Raw genomic sequence first — 14,984 nt, 5'->3', positions numbered from 1 at the left:
CTAAAGGATTTCTCATGTCCCAAGTTAAAACTAACAGGTAATGAATGCCCCAGACTAGAACTAACAGCAAGTAGTCTCATCACTTAAGTGCTTCCCAGTATCTCAAAGTACTCATCTAGAAAATAAGGCAGTTGTATGAGACGATTTTCTCAGGTCCCTTCCAGCTCTAACTTTCTATTCCAAGATCTCCAATTCACTAAGAAAATTACTGTCTGTTAAGGCTCAAAATGTACTAATTTTAAACACACTACAAGACTGTGAGAAAGCAGGGAACTTGAGCAGACCTCCCCAGCACAGATTTTCCTAAACTGCAAGAGGCAGGAAATATGGTTGCCTATTTGTTATCCTCTCTTACATAAGAACCAGTCTAAACGGAATGAGAACTCTATAATAAAAGTAAACAGTTAATAAACCCACACATATTCCAACAGAAGTAGAAGTTTGGTGGTATTAAACTATTTCCCATCATAACTTGTATATATCATGCCAGAATATAAAAATGTGTATGTATCCTAATGTGCTTTATTAAAGATTAGCTCCATCACCATGGAATTTAAAATGATAAATTCTAAATAAACTAACTTTCACCTTTTAAAATAAATGTTTTAAATTTCAAATTAACCAATACTAGTGAACATAGTTCAAAATAAATGACTGAATAGTAGCATCAACTGATTCAACATACATTCCAATATATACCTCTTCCCTGACGACTCTTTCCCCTTCAAAGTTCTCCTTATTCCCAACTCCTCTCAGCTCCACCTCCCCAACTCCATTCTGGTCCCCACTCCCTTTCTCGCCCCTCCCTTCTCAACCACACACTACTTTCAAAGCAGACTAGGAAGTGGCTCTCTAATATAGGAAGTATGAGAATCACCTAGGAAGCCTAAGAAACAAAAAATAAATTAATTAAACAAAAAAATAATCACCTAAGAAGCTTATTAAAAATACACATAAGTACTTTCAAGGTAAGTAGGAGTTGAAAAAATTAAACCTTGCTTGCTCAGAGGGTACGCTCTTCTGGTTAACTAAAGATTAACCAGGGAACTTATTTTGTTGAAAAGTCCTTTGGAATCCATCACTTTTCCCTTGCTTACAGTTCATAAGAAGTATCTGATGATTTAATAACTGCCCTACAAATAGGTTAAGTTTATAACCAATTCCTATCCCCGCAGGGGTGAGCCCTCAGGCCAAATAAAGCCCTCACTGGTAAGAATGGTTTTATATTTTTAAAGTGTTGCAAAAACCAAACAAAAAAGTACATGTAACTGAAACCACACGTGGCCCACAAGGCCTAAAATATTTACTGTCTGGCCCTTTACAGAAAAAGTTTGCCGACCCTTGTTCTGTAGCACCAAAGGCACTGAAAGTACAGAGACCCCAGGGACATTGCCCAGAAGGGCTCCTTTCTCATCAGATTAACTGAGGAAAAGAAAAAAAGGTTCCATTAAGTCAGTTCCAAATGACTTAGAATCATTGCTATTTCTCTAACTGACTTGCCCTCAAGAAAGTGTTACCCTCAAAAGATTCTACTCCCTTCTTTAGACTCAATAGTTTCAGCTGGGATGCTAAGTAGCTCTGGAGATAAATACAAAAGATTTCAAGCCTTACCTGAGGCATTTGCTATAGCCAAGGGCAGGCTTGGAAGCTGGTGCACCTGGATTCCTGAAGCACCCAATGCACTGAGGTTAATGGTCTGGAGGCCAGGCATGGAGGAGAGTTGAGCAGCATTCACAGTGACTGTGCCAGCAGGGATGGAAGCAGCTGAGGCAATAGGTGTAAGGGTGGTACTGCTGCTGCTGGTCTGCCCCAAGGAAACACCCTGCATTGGGGCCAAGGTGATTGTCTGGGCCTGTGGGTTCTGAACTTGGAGGTTCTGCAGCTGAAGAGTCTGCCAACTGACCTGTCCATTGGGCCCCACTGTTGGTGTCCGGATGATGATAGGGCCAGAGTTTGGAACAGCCTGAAGCTGAAGGTTCTGGAGGGTTTCCTGGGAGATAGCTTGAGTTGTAAAGGTCTGCCCTGACAGTGGGGCTGCTTGGAGGGCCTGGAGGGCCTGTCCCCCTTGAACTAGTTGAGGCTGGATGAGAATTTGTTGTTGTTGCTGCGTCTGCTGGTTTTGCTCTCCCTCTTTTTGTTGACTTGCTTGCAGTGAGCCTCCAGATGTCTGGTTCTGCTGGATGTTCAGAGCATCAGATCCCTGCAGCCCACTGACCCTCTGCGGTGTCTGGCTTTGAGAGTTGGTCCCTGCTGATCCGCTGGTGGTAAAGTTCATAATTCCCATGTTGCTGGTGGTAGTAGTTGTTGAGTAGCTATTGGCATTGGTGAAAAAGGAGCTGGAACTGGCTTGTGATGATACCAAACTGGCAGAACTGATGGCAGTCCCTGAGGTGACAGGCTGTGAGCCACTCTCCTGGGACCCAGAGCTGCTGATCGTGACTGCCTGAGAGCTAGGAGTCAAGGTAGCTGCAGAAACGCTGTTGACAGGTAGCAAGGTAATATTCCCATTCAGGGCCACTGGTACATTGGTCACATACTGAGTCTGTCCTGAGAGTACATTATTAGCCAGGCCTTGGAGGGGGACAGCCTGCTGGAGTAGGTTTGGCATAGCAGCAATGATGTTGCCTCCACTTCCTCGATTTGTGATGATCTGTTGGTTTGCACCTGGTATGATCTGTATCTGACCTGAACCATCCTGCTGCACTTGGGCCCCAGTGGCAGCAAACTGCAGCTGTTGCCCATCAACGGTCTGGAACTGTGGGATTACTTGATACTGAATATTAGGCATCACTCCAGGCAGTCCTGTCAGGACTTGCTGGTTCTGTAGGTTGGAGGTGGCAGCCACAACATACTGCCCACCAGAGACCGTGCGATTCTTGGAAGACTCACTGCCATTGTTGCCATTGGTACTGCTGCCACTCTGTTCCTTCGAGGTAGGGGTAGCCCCAGAGGAGGAAGAGATGATCTGCCAGCCATTGGCACCCTGGGAAAGTTGTGTGGCTGTGAGGTCAAGCTCACCTGTGCCCCCTGACTGGCTTGGGCCCTGGGAGTTGTTGCTGTTTTCATTGGGTGACTCAATTCTGCTGCAAGTTGCTGCCAGGAGGGCCAAAGGGGATGGCTGGGATTCCTGGCCAGAAATAAAGGAGAGGAAAGGAGTTACTTTAGTGACACCCATCTGCCAGCCCAGGGGGTAGTACACAAAATATAAACAGCAAAACAACAACAACAACAACAAAAACCCAAACAAAAAGCTGACCTATCTACACTGCTGAAATTCTCATTTGGGGGGATCTCCAAGCTACTTGTCTCTCTGTGCTTACTTCCCTATCTATAAAAGTTCAGCCCTTTCTTAAAAATTTTCCTATGAAAAGACAGACAATCATCTATGAATATTTACATCCTCTCAACACCTTCCCCACTCTGTCCAGATCATCACTTACCTGCCCTCCTCCTCCTCCACTGCTGCTGCTACTGCCTGTGCTGCTGCTTCGAGCCTGAGAAAAGGCACCACCACCATTACCATTGCCCCCATTATTGCCACCAACTCCTTTTTCAATCTTCACCACAGCTGTCATTTCATCCATGGAGTGATCTTGGTCTAAAAAGAATTTGAAAATAACTTAAAGTTCGAGAAAGGAGAAGGGTAAAGTGAGGAAGGGTAAAGGAGGCTGTGATGAAACAGAAATGACTAACAGGAAGGTGAAAGGCGCCAGTATTAAGAAAAAAAAAAGGATTGGGGGAGAAGAAACAGTTGTAGGACCAGTAGGATGTAAACTAGGCTAGGTGGTGCCAAAACTGGGCCTCGACTCTCCCTTGCACAAAATTAAACTCATAAAACACTGAAAAGGTGCTTTTGATATAGGAAATGTGAAGGTCGGTGGGCATGTTGAAAGAGTTTAAAAGTATCCTGGGGAAAAAAAGGATAGGTAAGGCACAAAACAACACGTGAGTGGATGGAAAGCGAGCTAAAAGTAGGGTCAAAGGAGGTAAGGAAAAAGAAAAATTCAAGTGTAAAAAGTAACAAGAGGAAAGGAAGAGAAAGGGGAAAAGAACAGATAAAAAGTTTGAGTGGGGAAACATCTGTGAATACTAGTAAGGGGCTAAAGAGGTCCAGGCGTTAGAAATCAGGCGTTTCGGGGCGGCTACAGGGCGGGCCCTAGAGTGAAAGGGCGGTTTCGGGGTGAGGGGCGTGGAAAGGGCGGGACGGTGGGGGGGAGGGGTAATTTGCGGGGGGGAGGGGTAATCTACGGCCGGGGGGTGGGGGAGGGCCCTGGGGCCGGCGGCGACCAGAGGGCGGACCAGGGAGGCGGTTGGCCCGGGCGGGGCCTGCACTGCTCGGGCCGCCCCCGCGGCTCCAGCCCCCGGCAGGAGGAGCCTCAGGCGAGCGGCCGAGTAGTGGGGGGTAAGGCCCGTCCCCCGTGGCCGGGGCGGGCAGGGGGCGGGCGAGGCCACGCTGCCCCCTCCCCCGGGGCGGGTGGCCCATCCCCCTCCTCCGCGGAGGCCCCGCCACTGCCCCTTCTCCCTCCCTTCCCTCCGCCCCGGGCGGGACCAAGGCCGCCGCCGCCGCCTCCCGCCCGTCCCCCCTACGGCGGGGACCGCCCGGTCGGCCCTCGCGCGCGCCCCCTCACTCCCCTCCCACCCCTAAGCTTGGAGTGGACTCATCCTTACCGCTCATGGTGGCAGCCGAGGGACGAGCTCAAGGGGGTCCTGTCCGGGGGGGTTGGGGGGGGCCAGGAAAAACGCGGACGCTGACGAGGCAAGCGAACCCGGACCGGACAGGGAGGGGGGGGTAAGGAGGAGGGAGCAGCGCGCCACAAGCCCGGCCTAGGCCCCGCCCCTTCACTGCTGCCCCGCCCAATGAGGGAGGGAGAAAGGAGGGACTTGCAGAAAAAAGACGGGTAGATTGCCCAATGGTAAGACTCGCTTGCACTCTTAAGGCGTGCAAGACAAAGTTGCGTGCGAGGTGTCCGCCCAAAAAGAGCGCTCTCTCAGTTTTAAAGGCCAATGAAAGACGCAGGAAGTGAAGGTGGGCGGGAACTAGAGTTGATAGGCTTGAAAAGAAGCCAGTCAACTGCCCGGCGGGCTCCCTGAGAGGTAGGGATAGGAAGAGCTTTCATTGGACTGACAGAACAACAACCAACCAGAACCCTGGACGTGCCTGGGCAAAGTCCTGGTGGGAGGAGGTAAGAAGTAGACAGGAATGGGATAGGATGAAACTGATCAAAACCAGTCAGAAATCAGGCGGGCAGCCAGGAAAGTTATGATTGGATTAACACTGAAAAGAGACACGATAGGACGCAAGTTGACGTGAATAAAAGCCAATTGAACGCCGCGTGAGCTCTGAGGGCAGGAACTTGGAGTGGGCAGAGGAGAATTGGCGTCTCCCTCAGTCATTCAGTCCAATGAGGCGGCGGGGGGAGCCTGGCACCGCCTCCAACTTAACCAATGGGCGTTACTAGAGCCGGGAGGGAACAGGGCTGTGCCAGAAGGAGTCCGTCGCCATTTTGGCCCTCCTCAGGGAACGTCTTCTCCGTGATTAGGTAGCAACGCTTCAGCGGAACCGTGCAGCTCAACAAGTGTCAGGGCCGAGCTACTCGGCACGTAGGTCTGCCTTGACACCAGGGCTCGTCTGAGTCTTAATGTAACCGCTCTTAAAAGTACTTCTCAAGTCTCACTCTCCCCCGGGTGGGCGGACAGGCAAGCGGATGCCTCTGAATGTGGTGTAAGCCCTGTAGATACAAGCGCAACGAAATCTGGGGAGGGTGTTCACACATTCAGTTAATAATGTGCTGACCAATTTGAACGGTCTTTGTGACTGCAGCAAACGCCCTTTTATTAAATTCCCCCCAGACAGAGGTGCTAGCTACTTAAGGCGGGTTAACTTTTCAAGAGCTTCCCTTTGAAGACTAAAGCATGTTGGAGAACTTCCCAGAGTCAAGATTCTGTAAGCCACTTCCCCCCCGCCCCCTTTAATTGTAAATACAGTCTAAGCAAAAAGCAAGCTAGCAAGATAGAGTTCCTGCTTTTTGTAACTACAAAGGTTAAAGGAGATCTTTCCTGAGACACCTGAATTTCTGGTCTCCCATTCTGCCTCTCCTGTATCCTAGTTTTGGTGGAGGCAGCCTGGGTGGTTTGTCAATAACATGACAAGGTCATTCTCTTTCTCACTTGTATGTTATATGTTGGCACTTCATTATCTGCAATTCAGCACTTGATAGTGTCACGTTTTGAAGTCTGGATTCCCCCAAAACTGAGACCTCTTGCTGTTTTGGGCAAGGCCTGAAGGTGAAAGCCTATAGTGTTAGGTGCCTAGGTCAGCTAGGCGTCTTGCATTCCTTATGTCATTCTCATAAGGAAGATATTAGTATTAGAGATATTACGTATTTTATAAGTGAAGAAATTGAGGCTGGGAAGTAACTTGCCCAAGATCACAAAGCTAATAGGTTGTACTGCCATATTCCAACCCAGAATAGTCCCACAAAAAGTCTTCTATAAATTCTTAAGTGAATAAAGCAATGCCTTGTATAACCATTTATAAAAATGGGCTTAACAAAAAAATACTTTAATTTTTGGCCACACCCCACTGCACGTGAGAGCTTAGTTCCCTGACCAGAGATTGAACATGCACACCCTGCATGTAAGGTGGAGTCTTAACCACTGGATGGCCAGGGAAGTCCCAAATTTATTTAGTTTTTAAAAAGCTTTTTTTGTTACCTTCTAACTCCTGAAAAAAATCCTGCCCATACTTCCAGAACAGCTCAAATGGTATCATACTCCTATAAAACATCACATTTCCATTAATAGCATCTCTCCCTAGGTCAAAGTTTCTCAAAATATAGTATCAGAGTCTTTACTGGTATCCTCTGGACTGCTTTTTTAAAAAGGTGGATTCCTAGACCCCATCTCAGACCTAATAAATGAGATTCTCTAGAGTGGGGCATGAGAATATGCATTCTTAAATAGCTCTTTCAGGTGATTAGTCCCTAAATCAGAGTTTAAGAAACACTAAGGGAAGAAATTGGAGAGAAGAAACTTCCAGAAGGAAAGAAACTTCCTGGAGGGAAGAAGCTGTATTACTCATCTTTGTAAACCAAGCTCTGGAGATTCCAACAGCTGTTTAGTGTATTTAGCAAAGGACCACACCCAAACTTGCTGGGGGGGAGGGAGGAGGAACTAACAACGTGGAGCAGCCCTCTGAACGTTTCACGTGCTCTGTCTAATCCTTTCAACCAATTTAAGAAATTGTCATCCTCTTCTACAGATGAGAAACCTGAGGCTCAGATACTTCAGTTAAATTATGACTGTTTTGTTTAGTTCCAACGCTTGTGTTTTTTCCAGCAATTCTAAGCTAGTCTAAACCTGAAATGGGGACTAGGGTTTGATTTTATTCCACGTAGTGAGAAAAACGGCCTAGATTTAGACTCAGAAATTCAAGAGCCACCATCCTTTTCACAATACTCTCTCCTTGCTTCTCCAGGACAAGACAGAATTCAGATCCTGGCTAGTGAGGGATGTCCTCGACATAAGCTTGTTTATTGATAGTTCCTGAGAGCATATGGACATGATCCATCTTGTCCAATTCATCTGTGAAAACCTGAACAAATTTAATTTTTTTAAATTAATTAATTTATATATTTTTGGCTGCGTTGGGTCTTCGTTGCTGTGTGCAGTCTTTCTCTAGTTGCGGCGAGCGGGGGTTACTCTTTGTTGCGGTGCATGGGCTTCTCATTGTGGTGGCTTCTCTTGTTGTGGAGCACAGGGTCTAGGCGCACGGGCTTCGGTAGTCATGGCTCGCAGGCTCTAGAGTGCAGGCTCAGTAGCTGTGGCGCACGGGCTTAACTGCTCTGCGGCATGTGGGATCTTCCCGGACCGGGGCACGAACCCGTGTCCTCTGCATCGGCAGGCGGACTCTCAACCACTGCACCACCAGGGAAGCCCTAAAACTGATTTTGAAGCTGCTCTTTGATTCTAGCAATTTCCCACTTAGCAATCTGGTAGCGGGAACATTTTACAAATTAAAATACACAAATGATTCAAAATTCTCCTTTAATACCATCATTGTAACCTCCCTCTCAGTAAGCTCTCAACTACAGCTGTTAAGAACAAAACACACTGACTAAAATTTCATTTACCTGTCCTATCTTCTCTAGGATAAAGGAGTGTAGGAAAGAAAAATAGTCCCTAACAAGAAAATTAAGTCTCAACTGTCTTATAAACCTTTACATTCTAGCTCTCTGAACAGGAAAACAAGCCTAGATATTTTACATCATGCACGCTCAGGTCATTTGCAAGGCAATGGTGACTTGGAGAAGCTAAATGGATCATCACAACACGCCCTTCAGTCTTTTCAGGACCCTGCAAAGGCAAGTAACTAAGAAGAACTCTAACAAGAAGGGGTTTCTTTCTGTTTGAGAAGCCCAGATGAAAATGTTGATGAAAAATCCGAGACAGGCTACAGATATTCTTTACTATTATTATTATTTAAAATGACTCATTCTGCATCTTTGCCGGCTTTGTTTCCTTACCTGAGATCCATCACGGTTCATCCCTGCCTAGACTCTGCCTGGTACTTGGAAGGCCTTCTTCCAGTCCGGCAACTAGTGGTTCTGGTGGTCTTGAAGGCCCTGGACGAGGAAGAAAGGCTGGGGAACCGGGGAGGGGTTTTCTGTCTGAGAGTTGGGAGGCATAGTCAAGAACACAATTTAGTTATTGTTGGAGCTGAACTCTGGCCCAAACTTCTGGAATATTCTCTTTTCTGAAGAAGACTGCAAGAAGACAGGCCTGACTGTAAACCCAGCTGATGGTCCCTGCACCTTTAAGACCCTTTGGCAAATAAAAGTAGAGGTGGTTTCAGGCATGGTGGGAAAGAGGAATAGAAACTGCTGAGAGACACGATCCATCTGCATTCTTGACAGCTAGAGGAGGCAAGTTGGAATCACCAGGGAGGCTCAGAGAGGAGCCTGGACCCCACAGTGAACAAGCAGAGCTTCACTGAACATTTAAATCTGACCCCTAGGGACTCCAGCTGAAAACAAACACATAATCAAAACATTTCCCTCCCTCAAATATCCAACCCCCTCAGGCTCCTCAGCTCACCAGACCTGGAAGGAAGCCTGTGCTTACTGCCAAGTTACCCTCACCAGTCACCCCCATCGCCACCGCCACCCGGACCTCTGCACCCCCAGGGTGACTGGGGTACTGCCTGGCAGTTCAGCATTCAAAACAAAACAAAACAAAACTTCCTCTTTTAACCAAAAATGAAGCAGTTTCCTTTTCTCCTTTCTCTCCTGGGGAAGAAGCCCTGAGACCCCTCCGGAGTCCAGAGCTGAGAAGAGAGCTGCACCACCCCCAGCTTCCCACTCCCAGAAAGGAGAATGGCCCCGACTGGTTCAACAGGTCTATAAAAAGGACCTGCCCTGCCGGGGCACCCACAGCAGAGGCTAGAGGAGGAAAGGGGAGGGGACCGGAGGGGCGCCGGCGGGGGCTGGCCCGGTTTCCCCCTCCCACGGTACTGGGGCCACCCTGAGGGCGGGCAGAGGGCCGGGCTGGGGGTGGAGGGAGCTGGATTCATAAACAAACCCGCCTGGGCCACGAGGTGCCCAGAGGAGTGGGGTGGGGTTTGCCGGCCTCTCAGGCCCAGCCTGGAGCTGGGACACTGGTGTGGGCCGGGCCGGGGCCTCTCCACCCCCAGTTTCCGGCTAGCGGTGGACCAGCTGGCTCTCCCCAAGCGCTATACCCCTCCTTCCTGCTTTGCCCTCCCTCCCTTGAGCCCGAAAAGCCAGCTGAAGTTCGTAGAGGCCTGACACCTGACTCCTCTTTTCTCCCGGAAGTTTTCACTGTTCCCCCAGGAGAGTGGGTGGTTCCTGCGGGGGAAAGGCCCTGGAACACCATGTTCGTACCTTCTTGAGGTGCCCAGGGAGATGGTGGAGAGGGCAGGCGCTTCACAGGCTTTTGCCACCAAGAGAGGTTTTCCCAGCGCTGCCCTGAGGCCGATGCCCAGCCAAGAGGTAACCCTTACCGCGTCCTGCCTTCTCTCTGCCCTCCCCTCCCCCACCACTGTAGGTGATCAGAGGTGCCTGGACAAAAGTCCCTGGGTGTCTTCCAGGAAGAACTTACCTTCAGCCACTCACAAGACTAGTAACTAATACTTGTAGATAGTATAGTGTCTCTTTCTTACTGATTGGGAAATAAATTTAGAACTTGAGAAGTGTGTCCAGCCAAGGTCTCAAGGCAGAGGTAGGTGGGACTCTCTGATGCCAATTCTACTCCAGCATTTCCGAAAGTGTGGTGGCATTGAACATTTCTGTATGTGTTCTTTGAATAAATTTTTATTTTTATTTTATTATTTTTTTATACATTTATTGTATTTTATTTATTTTTGGCTGCAGGTCTTCATTGCTGCGCACGGGCTTTCTCTAGTTGCGGCGAGCTGGGGCTACTCTTCGTTGTGGTGCGCGGGCTTCTCATTGCAGTGGCTTCTCTTGTTGTGGAGCACGGGCTCCAGGCGCCAAGCTTCAGTAGTTGTGGCATGCGGGCTCAGTAGTTGTGGCGCAGGTGGCTAGTTGCTCTGCGGCATGTGGGATCTTCCCAGACCAGGGATCGAGCCCATGTCCCCTGCACTGGCAGGTGGATTCTTAACCATTGCGCCACCAGGGAAGTCCCTAATAAATTTTTAGAAAGAAATTGAACTGCATACCAAACCTATCATTTCACAGGTGTTATTGTTAGGGTGAAGAAAAAAGTAATGGTATAGGGACTTCCCTGGTGGTCCAATGGTTAAGACTCCGCATTCCCAATGCACGGGGCCTGGGTATGATCCCTGGTCAGGGAACTAGATCCTGCATGCCGCAAGGAAGATCCCGCACTCGGCAACAAAGATCCCGCATGCCGCAACTAAGACCCGGCGCAGCCAAATAAATATTTAAAAAAAAAAAAAAAGTAATGGTAGGGCTTCCCTGGTGGCGCAGTGGTTGAGAGTCCGCCTGCCGATGCAGGGGACACAGGTTTGTGCCCTGGTCCAGGAAGATCCCACATGCCGCGGAGCGGCTGGGCCCGTGAGCCATGGCCGCTGAGCCTGTGCGTCCGGAGCCTGTGCTCGGCAGCGGGAGAGGCCACAACAGTGAGAGGCCCGCGTACCGCAAAAAAAAAAAAAAAAAAAGTAATGGTATATTATGGAACAAGGGGAACCTGATTGTGGTAAAAATAGGAAGGTGGAGTGTGATGGATGGACCTAGAAATTATCATATTAAGTGGAATAAGTCAAATAGAGAAAGACAAATATATAATATCACTTGTATGTGGAATCTAAAAAAAAATGATACAAATGAACTTATTTACAAAACAGAAATAGACTCACAGACATAGAAAACAAACTTACAGTTACCAAAGGGGATAGTGGGTGGGTGGAGGTGGTGAGGATAAATTAGGAGTTTGGGATTAACATATACACACTGCTATATATAAAATAGGTAAATAACAAGGACCTACTGTATAGCACAGGGAACTATACTCAATATCTTTTAATAACCAATAATGGAAACGAATCTGAAAAAGAATATATATATAACAGAATCACTTTGCTGTACACTTGAAACTAACACAACATTGTAAATTAACTAGACTTCAATAAAAATGTTAAAAAAAGAAAAAGAAGGTGGAGTATGAATGACTGAAGCTGGGGAAATACATGGTAACATCCTGATCTCACCATCTTACATGCAGCTATTTCTAAGAAAGATGAGGGAGAATGAGGATTCTTCAGTGAGGGGCTAGTCCAGGTGACCCACAGGCTTCTTCTAGCACTGACATTCTAAAGTTTAACATCAATCAAAGAGTATTTAAGGCAGAAACTGGAAGCCAGAGTACAAGAAAAATTGAGCCAGCAGAGTCAGGAATTTTCTCTGAGCCTCACCACCATCAGGCCAACCGCCAAAGGTCCCAGATTGGAAGAGGAAAGCTTCCTGATCTCCACAGTGGAGAGTGCAGGACACGGTGAACAGGTCTTGAAATGGTTTGTCTCCCCCCAGTCCTGGGGAATTTTGCCTGGTTAGTCTCCTCATTCCTACAAGGTGCACACAGCAGGGCTGAAAGGAGGCACTGCTGCCGGTGTGGTATCTCTGTCCCAGGACCCTCTGCTCAATCCTGCCAAAGGACTGAGCCAGTCCAAGCTGCCAACATCAAGCTGATGCTTCTCTGAGTGCCTCCTCCCTGACCTCAACCCACACCGTGCTGCTAAGGCCAGCAGCCACGGTGGCTGGGGCCCAGTCAGAGCTCAGCCTCCAGGTCCAGAGGTGGTTAACTGCCTAGATCCCTTCGGGCTTAGCTTCCTCCAGCAGCTTCAAAAACACAGGACACCAGACCACCAGCCATGTGCACATATGTGCATTATGTGGCCCTGATATAAGGCAATATGAAGAACACTGCATCACCTAACAAATACTCTTTCCAAGAATATCGAACCTGAATCTAAGGAAGTCTTTAGATCTAATCTCCAGTTTCCAGAAAATATGGGGACTGGAGGAACAAGGTAAGTCAAAACACAAAGAAACTAATCAGAAAAATCCAAAAGGTAGGTCATTCTACAGGGTAACTGACTATTTCTTCAACAAGTCAATGGAGGACTTTCCTGGCAGTCCAGTGGTTAAGACTCTACATTTGCAATGCAGGGAGTGAGGGTTTGATCCCTGGTCGGGGAACTAAGATCCCACGTGCTAGGCACGGCCAAAAAAAAAGAACAGGTCAGGGCTTCCCTGGTGATGCAGTGGTTAAGAATCTGCTGCCAGAAATAGGAACACAGATGTAGAGAACAAACGAATGGACACCAAGGGGGGAAAGTGGTGGTGGGGGGTGGAGGGAGATGGTGGTGGGATGAATTGTGAGATTGGGATTGACATATATATGCTAATATGTATAAAATGGATAACTAATAAGAACCTGCTGTATAAAAAAATAAATTAAAAAGAAAAAGAATTCGCCTGCCAATGCAGGAGACATGGGTTCGAGCCCTGATCTGGGAAGATCCCACATGCCGTGGAGCAACTAAGCCAGTGCGCCACAGCTACTGAGCCTGCGCTCTAGAGCCCGTGAGCCACAACTACTGAGCCCACGTGCCACAACTACTGAAGCCTGTGCGCCTAGAGCCCATGCTCTGCAACAAGAGAAGCCACTGCAATGAGAAGCCTGCACACCGCAATGAAGAGTAGCCCCCGCTTGCTGCAACTAGAGAAAGCCTGCGCACAGCAACGAAGACCCAATGCAGTCAAAAGTAAATAAAATAAAATAAAATAACACATCAGTGGCGTGGAAAAGGAGGAGGAAGAGCTGCTCTTGCTTAAAGGAGACTTAAGAGGCAAAACAGTCACATGCAACACGATCCTATTTTGAACAAAACAGCAACAGTAAAAAGACCTTTTGGGGACAGCTGGGAAAATTTGAATATGGACTGGGTATTAGATGATATTAAGGAATAATTGTTAATATGTAAGGGTTTAACTCAAGATGTCTGTAAATTATATTAAAATGCTTAAAAAAAGAATAACTGGGGGAATGCCCTGGCTCTCCAGTGCTGAGGACTGTGTGCCTCCACTGCCAGGGGCGTGGGTTTGATCCCTGGTTGGGGAACTAGGATCCCACAAGCTGCACGGTGCAGCCAAAAAATAAATAAATAAGTAGATAAATGAATGAATAACTGACCTAAATGTGGCAAATATCAATAATTGTTTTTTGGCCCCACCCTCCAAATATTAATAATTGTTAAGTCCAGATGACAGATTCATTTTCCTCTCCCTTCAGATTTTTTTTTAAATTAATTAAAAAAAAAATTAATTTATTTATTTTTATTTTTGGCTGTTTTGGGTCTTTGTTGCTGTGCGTGGGCTTTCTCTAGTTGCGGGGAGCAAGGGATACTCTTTTTTTTTTAAATTTTATTTATTTATTTATTATCTTCAGCTGCATTGGGTCTTTGTTGCTGTGCATGGGGTTTCTCTAGTTGCGGCGAGTGGGGACTACTCTTCACTGTGGTGCACGGGCTTCTCATTGTGGTGGCCTCTCTTGTTGTGGAGCACGGGCTCTAGGTGCGTGGGTTTCACTAGTTGTGGCACGCAGGCTCAGTAGTTGTGGCTTGCAGGCTCTAGCGCACAGGCTCGGTAGTTGTGGTGCACGACCTTATTTGCTCCACGGCATGTGGGATCTTCCGGGATCAGGGCTCGAACCCGTGTCCCCTGCATTGGCAGGTGGATTCTTAACCACTGCGCCACCAGGGAAGTCCTCCATTCCGATTTAAATGATTTTTTAATAATACAGTTTAAAAATTAAATAATAATAATTAAAATTCCCACTGGCTCATTTCTCCTTTTACATCTCGAGTCTCAGGCCCATGGCCTCCTTTGCTTTCTGCTGGAGTTTACACCTTCTTGGCTGTTCTCTCCTCTTCTCCCCTTGCCACATCAGCCTATGGCATAGTGCCAAAGACATGCCACCACTTGCCATACAGCTCAAGGTTTGGTGATTTAGAGGAGGGGAGTAGAAGTACGAGGCTTCTCCTATGGCACACTTTTAGAATCCGTTTCTGTGTGGTGGTAGTAGAATTTTGGGGAGACACTCTTCTCCACACTGCAGTCACCCATGTCTGAGCTAGTCAGCATCTATCACACCATGTTGCTAACTCAGAGAAGTAAAGGATTTAGGGGAAATGGGAGCAATCTCCCCTGGGGCAGGCTTCTGACCAAGGCTGAGGAGGGAGACAGTAAGCTGGAGAACTTCCTTCCTCCCAACTTGTGATTATCTATCCCCCCTCCAGGGAATTCCTGGTGTGTCCACTAGTTAAGACTCCCCACTTTCACTGCCGGGGGCCCACATTCACTGCCAGGGGCCCACGTTTGATCCCTGGTCAGGGATCCTGTAAGCCACGTGGCTAAAAATTTAAAAATACTTTTATCCCCCACCTCAGACCAAAGCCAATCTCTCTGCCGTGCACTTTTATTCGT

General features: G+C 47.7%; 2 protein-coding genes and 1 long non-coding RNA gene across 3 annotated transcripts in view; 1 reads left to right on the top strand and 2 right to left on the bottom strand.

Moving 5' to 3' along the window:
- SP1 (Sp1 transcription factor) overlaps positions 1-4,787 on the bottom strand; it is a 42,836-nt gene extending 38,049 nt beyond the window's left edge. The window contains exons 1-3 of the mRNA XM_067696720.1: positions 4,669-4,787; positions 3,441-3,598; positions 1,612-3,127 (exon numbers count right to left, since the gene is read on the bottom strand). Coding sequence (XP_067552821.1) covers positions 1,612-3,127; positions 3,441-3,598; positions 4,669-4,675 — 1,681 coding nt within the window. The 5' untranslated portion in view covers positions 4,676-4,787. The remainder of the gene's footprint in view (positions 1-1,611; positions 3,128-3,440; positions 3,599-4,668) is intronic.
- A 2,409-nt stretch (positions 4,788-7,196) lies between these two features.
- On the bottom strand, positions 7,197-10,167 carry LOC137201979 (uncharacterized). Its single transcript, XR_010932421.1, has 3 exons — positions 9,900-10,167; positions 8,526-8,642; positions 7,197-7,943 (listed from the first exon to the last, which is right to left on the bottom strand). It is a non-coding gene; the product is annotated as an uncharacterized lncRNA (long non-coding RNA).
- The window catches only part of SP7 (Sp7 transcription factor), a 36,472-nt gene continuing 31,004 nt past the window's right edge, over positions 9,517-14,984 (top strand). Inside the window, exon 1 of the mRNA XM_067696727.1 lies at positions 9,517-10,007. The gene's annotated coding sequence lies outside the window, so the exon portion shown is untranslated. The remainder of the gene's footprint in view (positions 10,008-14,984) is intronic.

This window comes from Pseudorca crassidens, chromosome 11 (assembly GCF_039906515.1).
Source record: "Pseudorca crassidens isolate mPseCra1 chromosome 11, mPseCra1.hap1, whole genome shotgun sequence".
Classification (NCBI taxonomy): domain Eukaryota; kingdom Metazoa; phylum Chordata; class Mammalia; order Artiodactyla; family Delphinidae; genus Pseudorca; species Pseudorca crassidens.
This window is presented reverse-complemented; position numbering and strand designations above follow the sequence as displayed.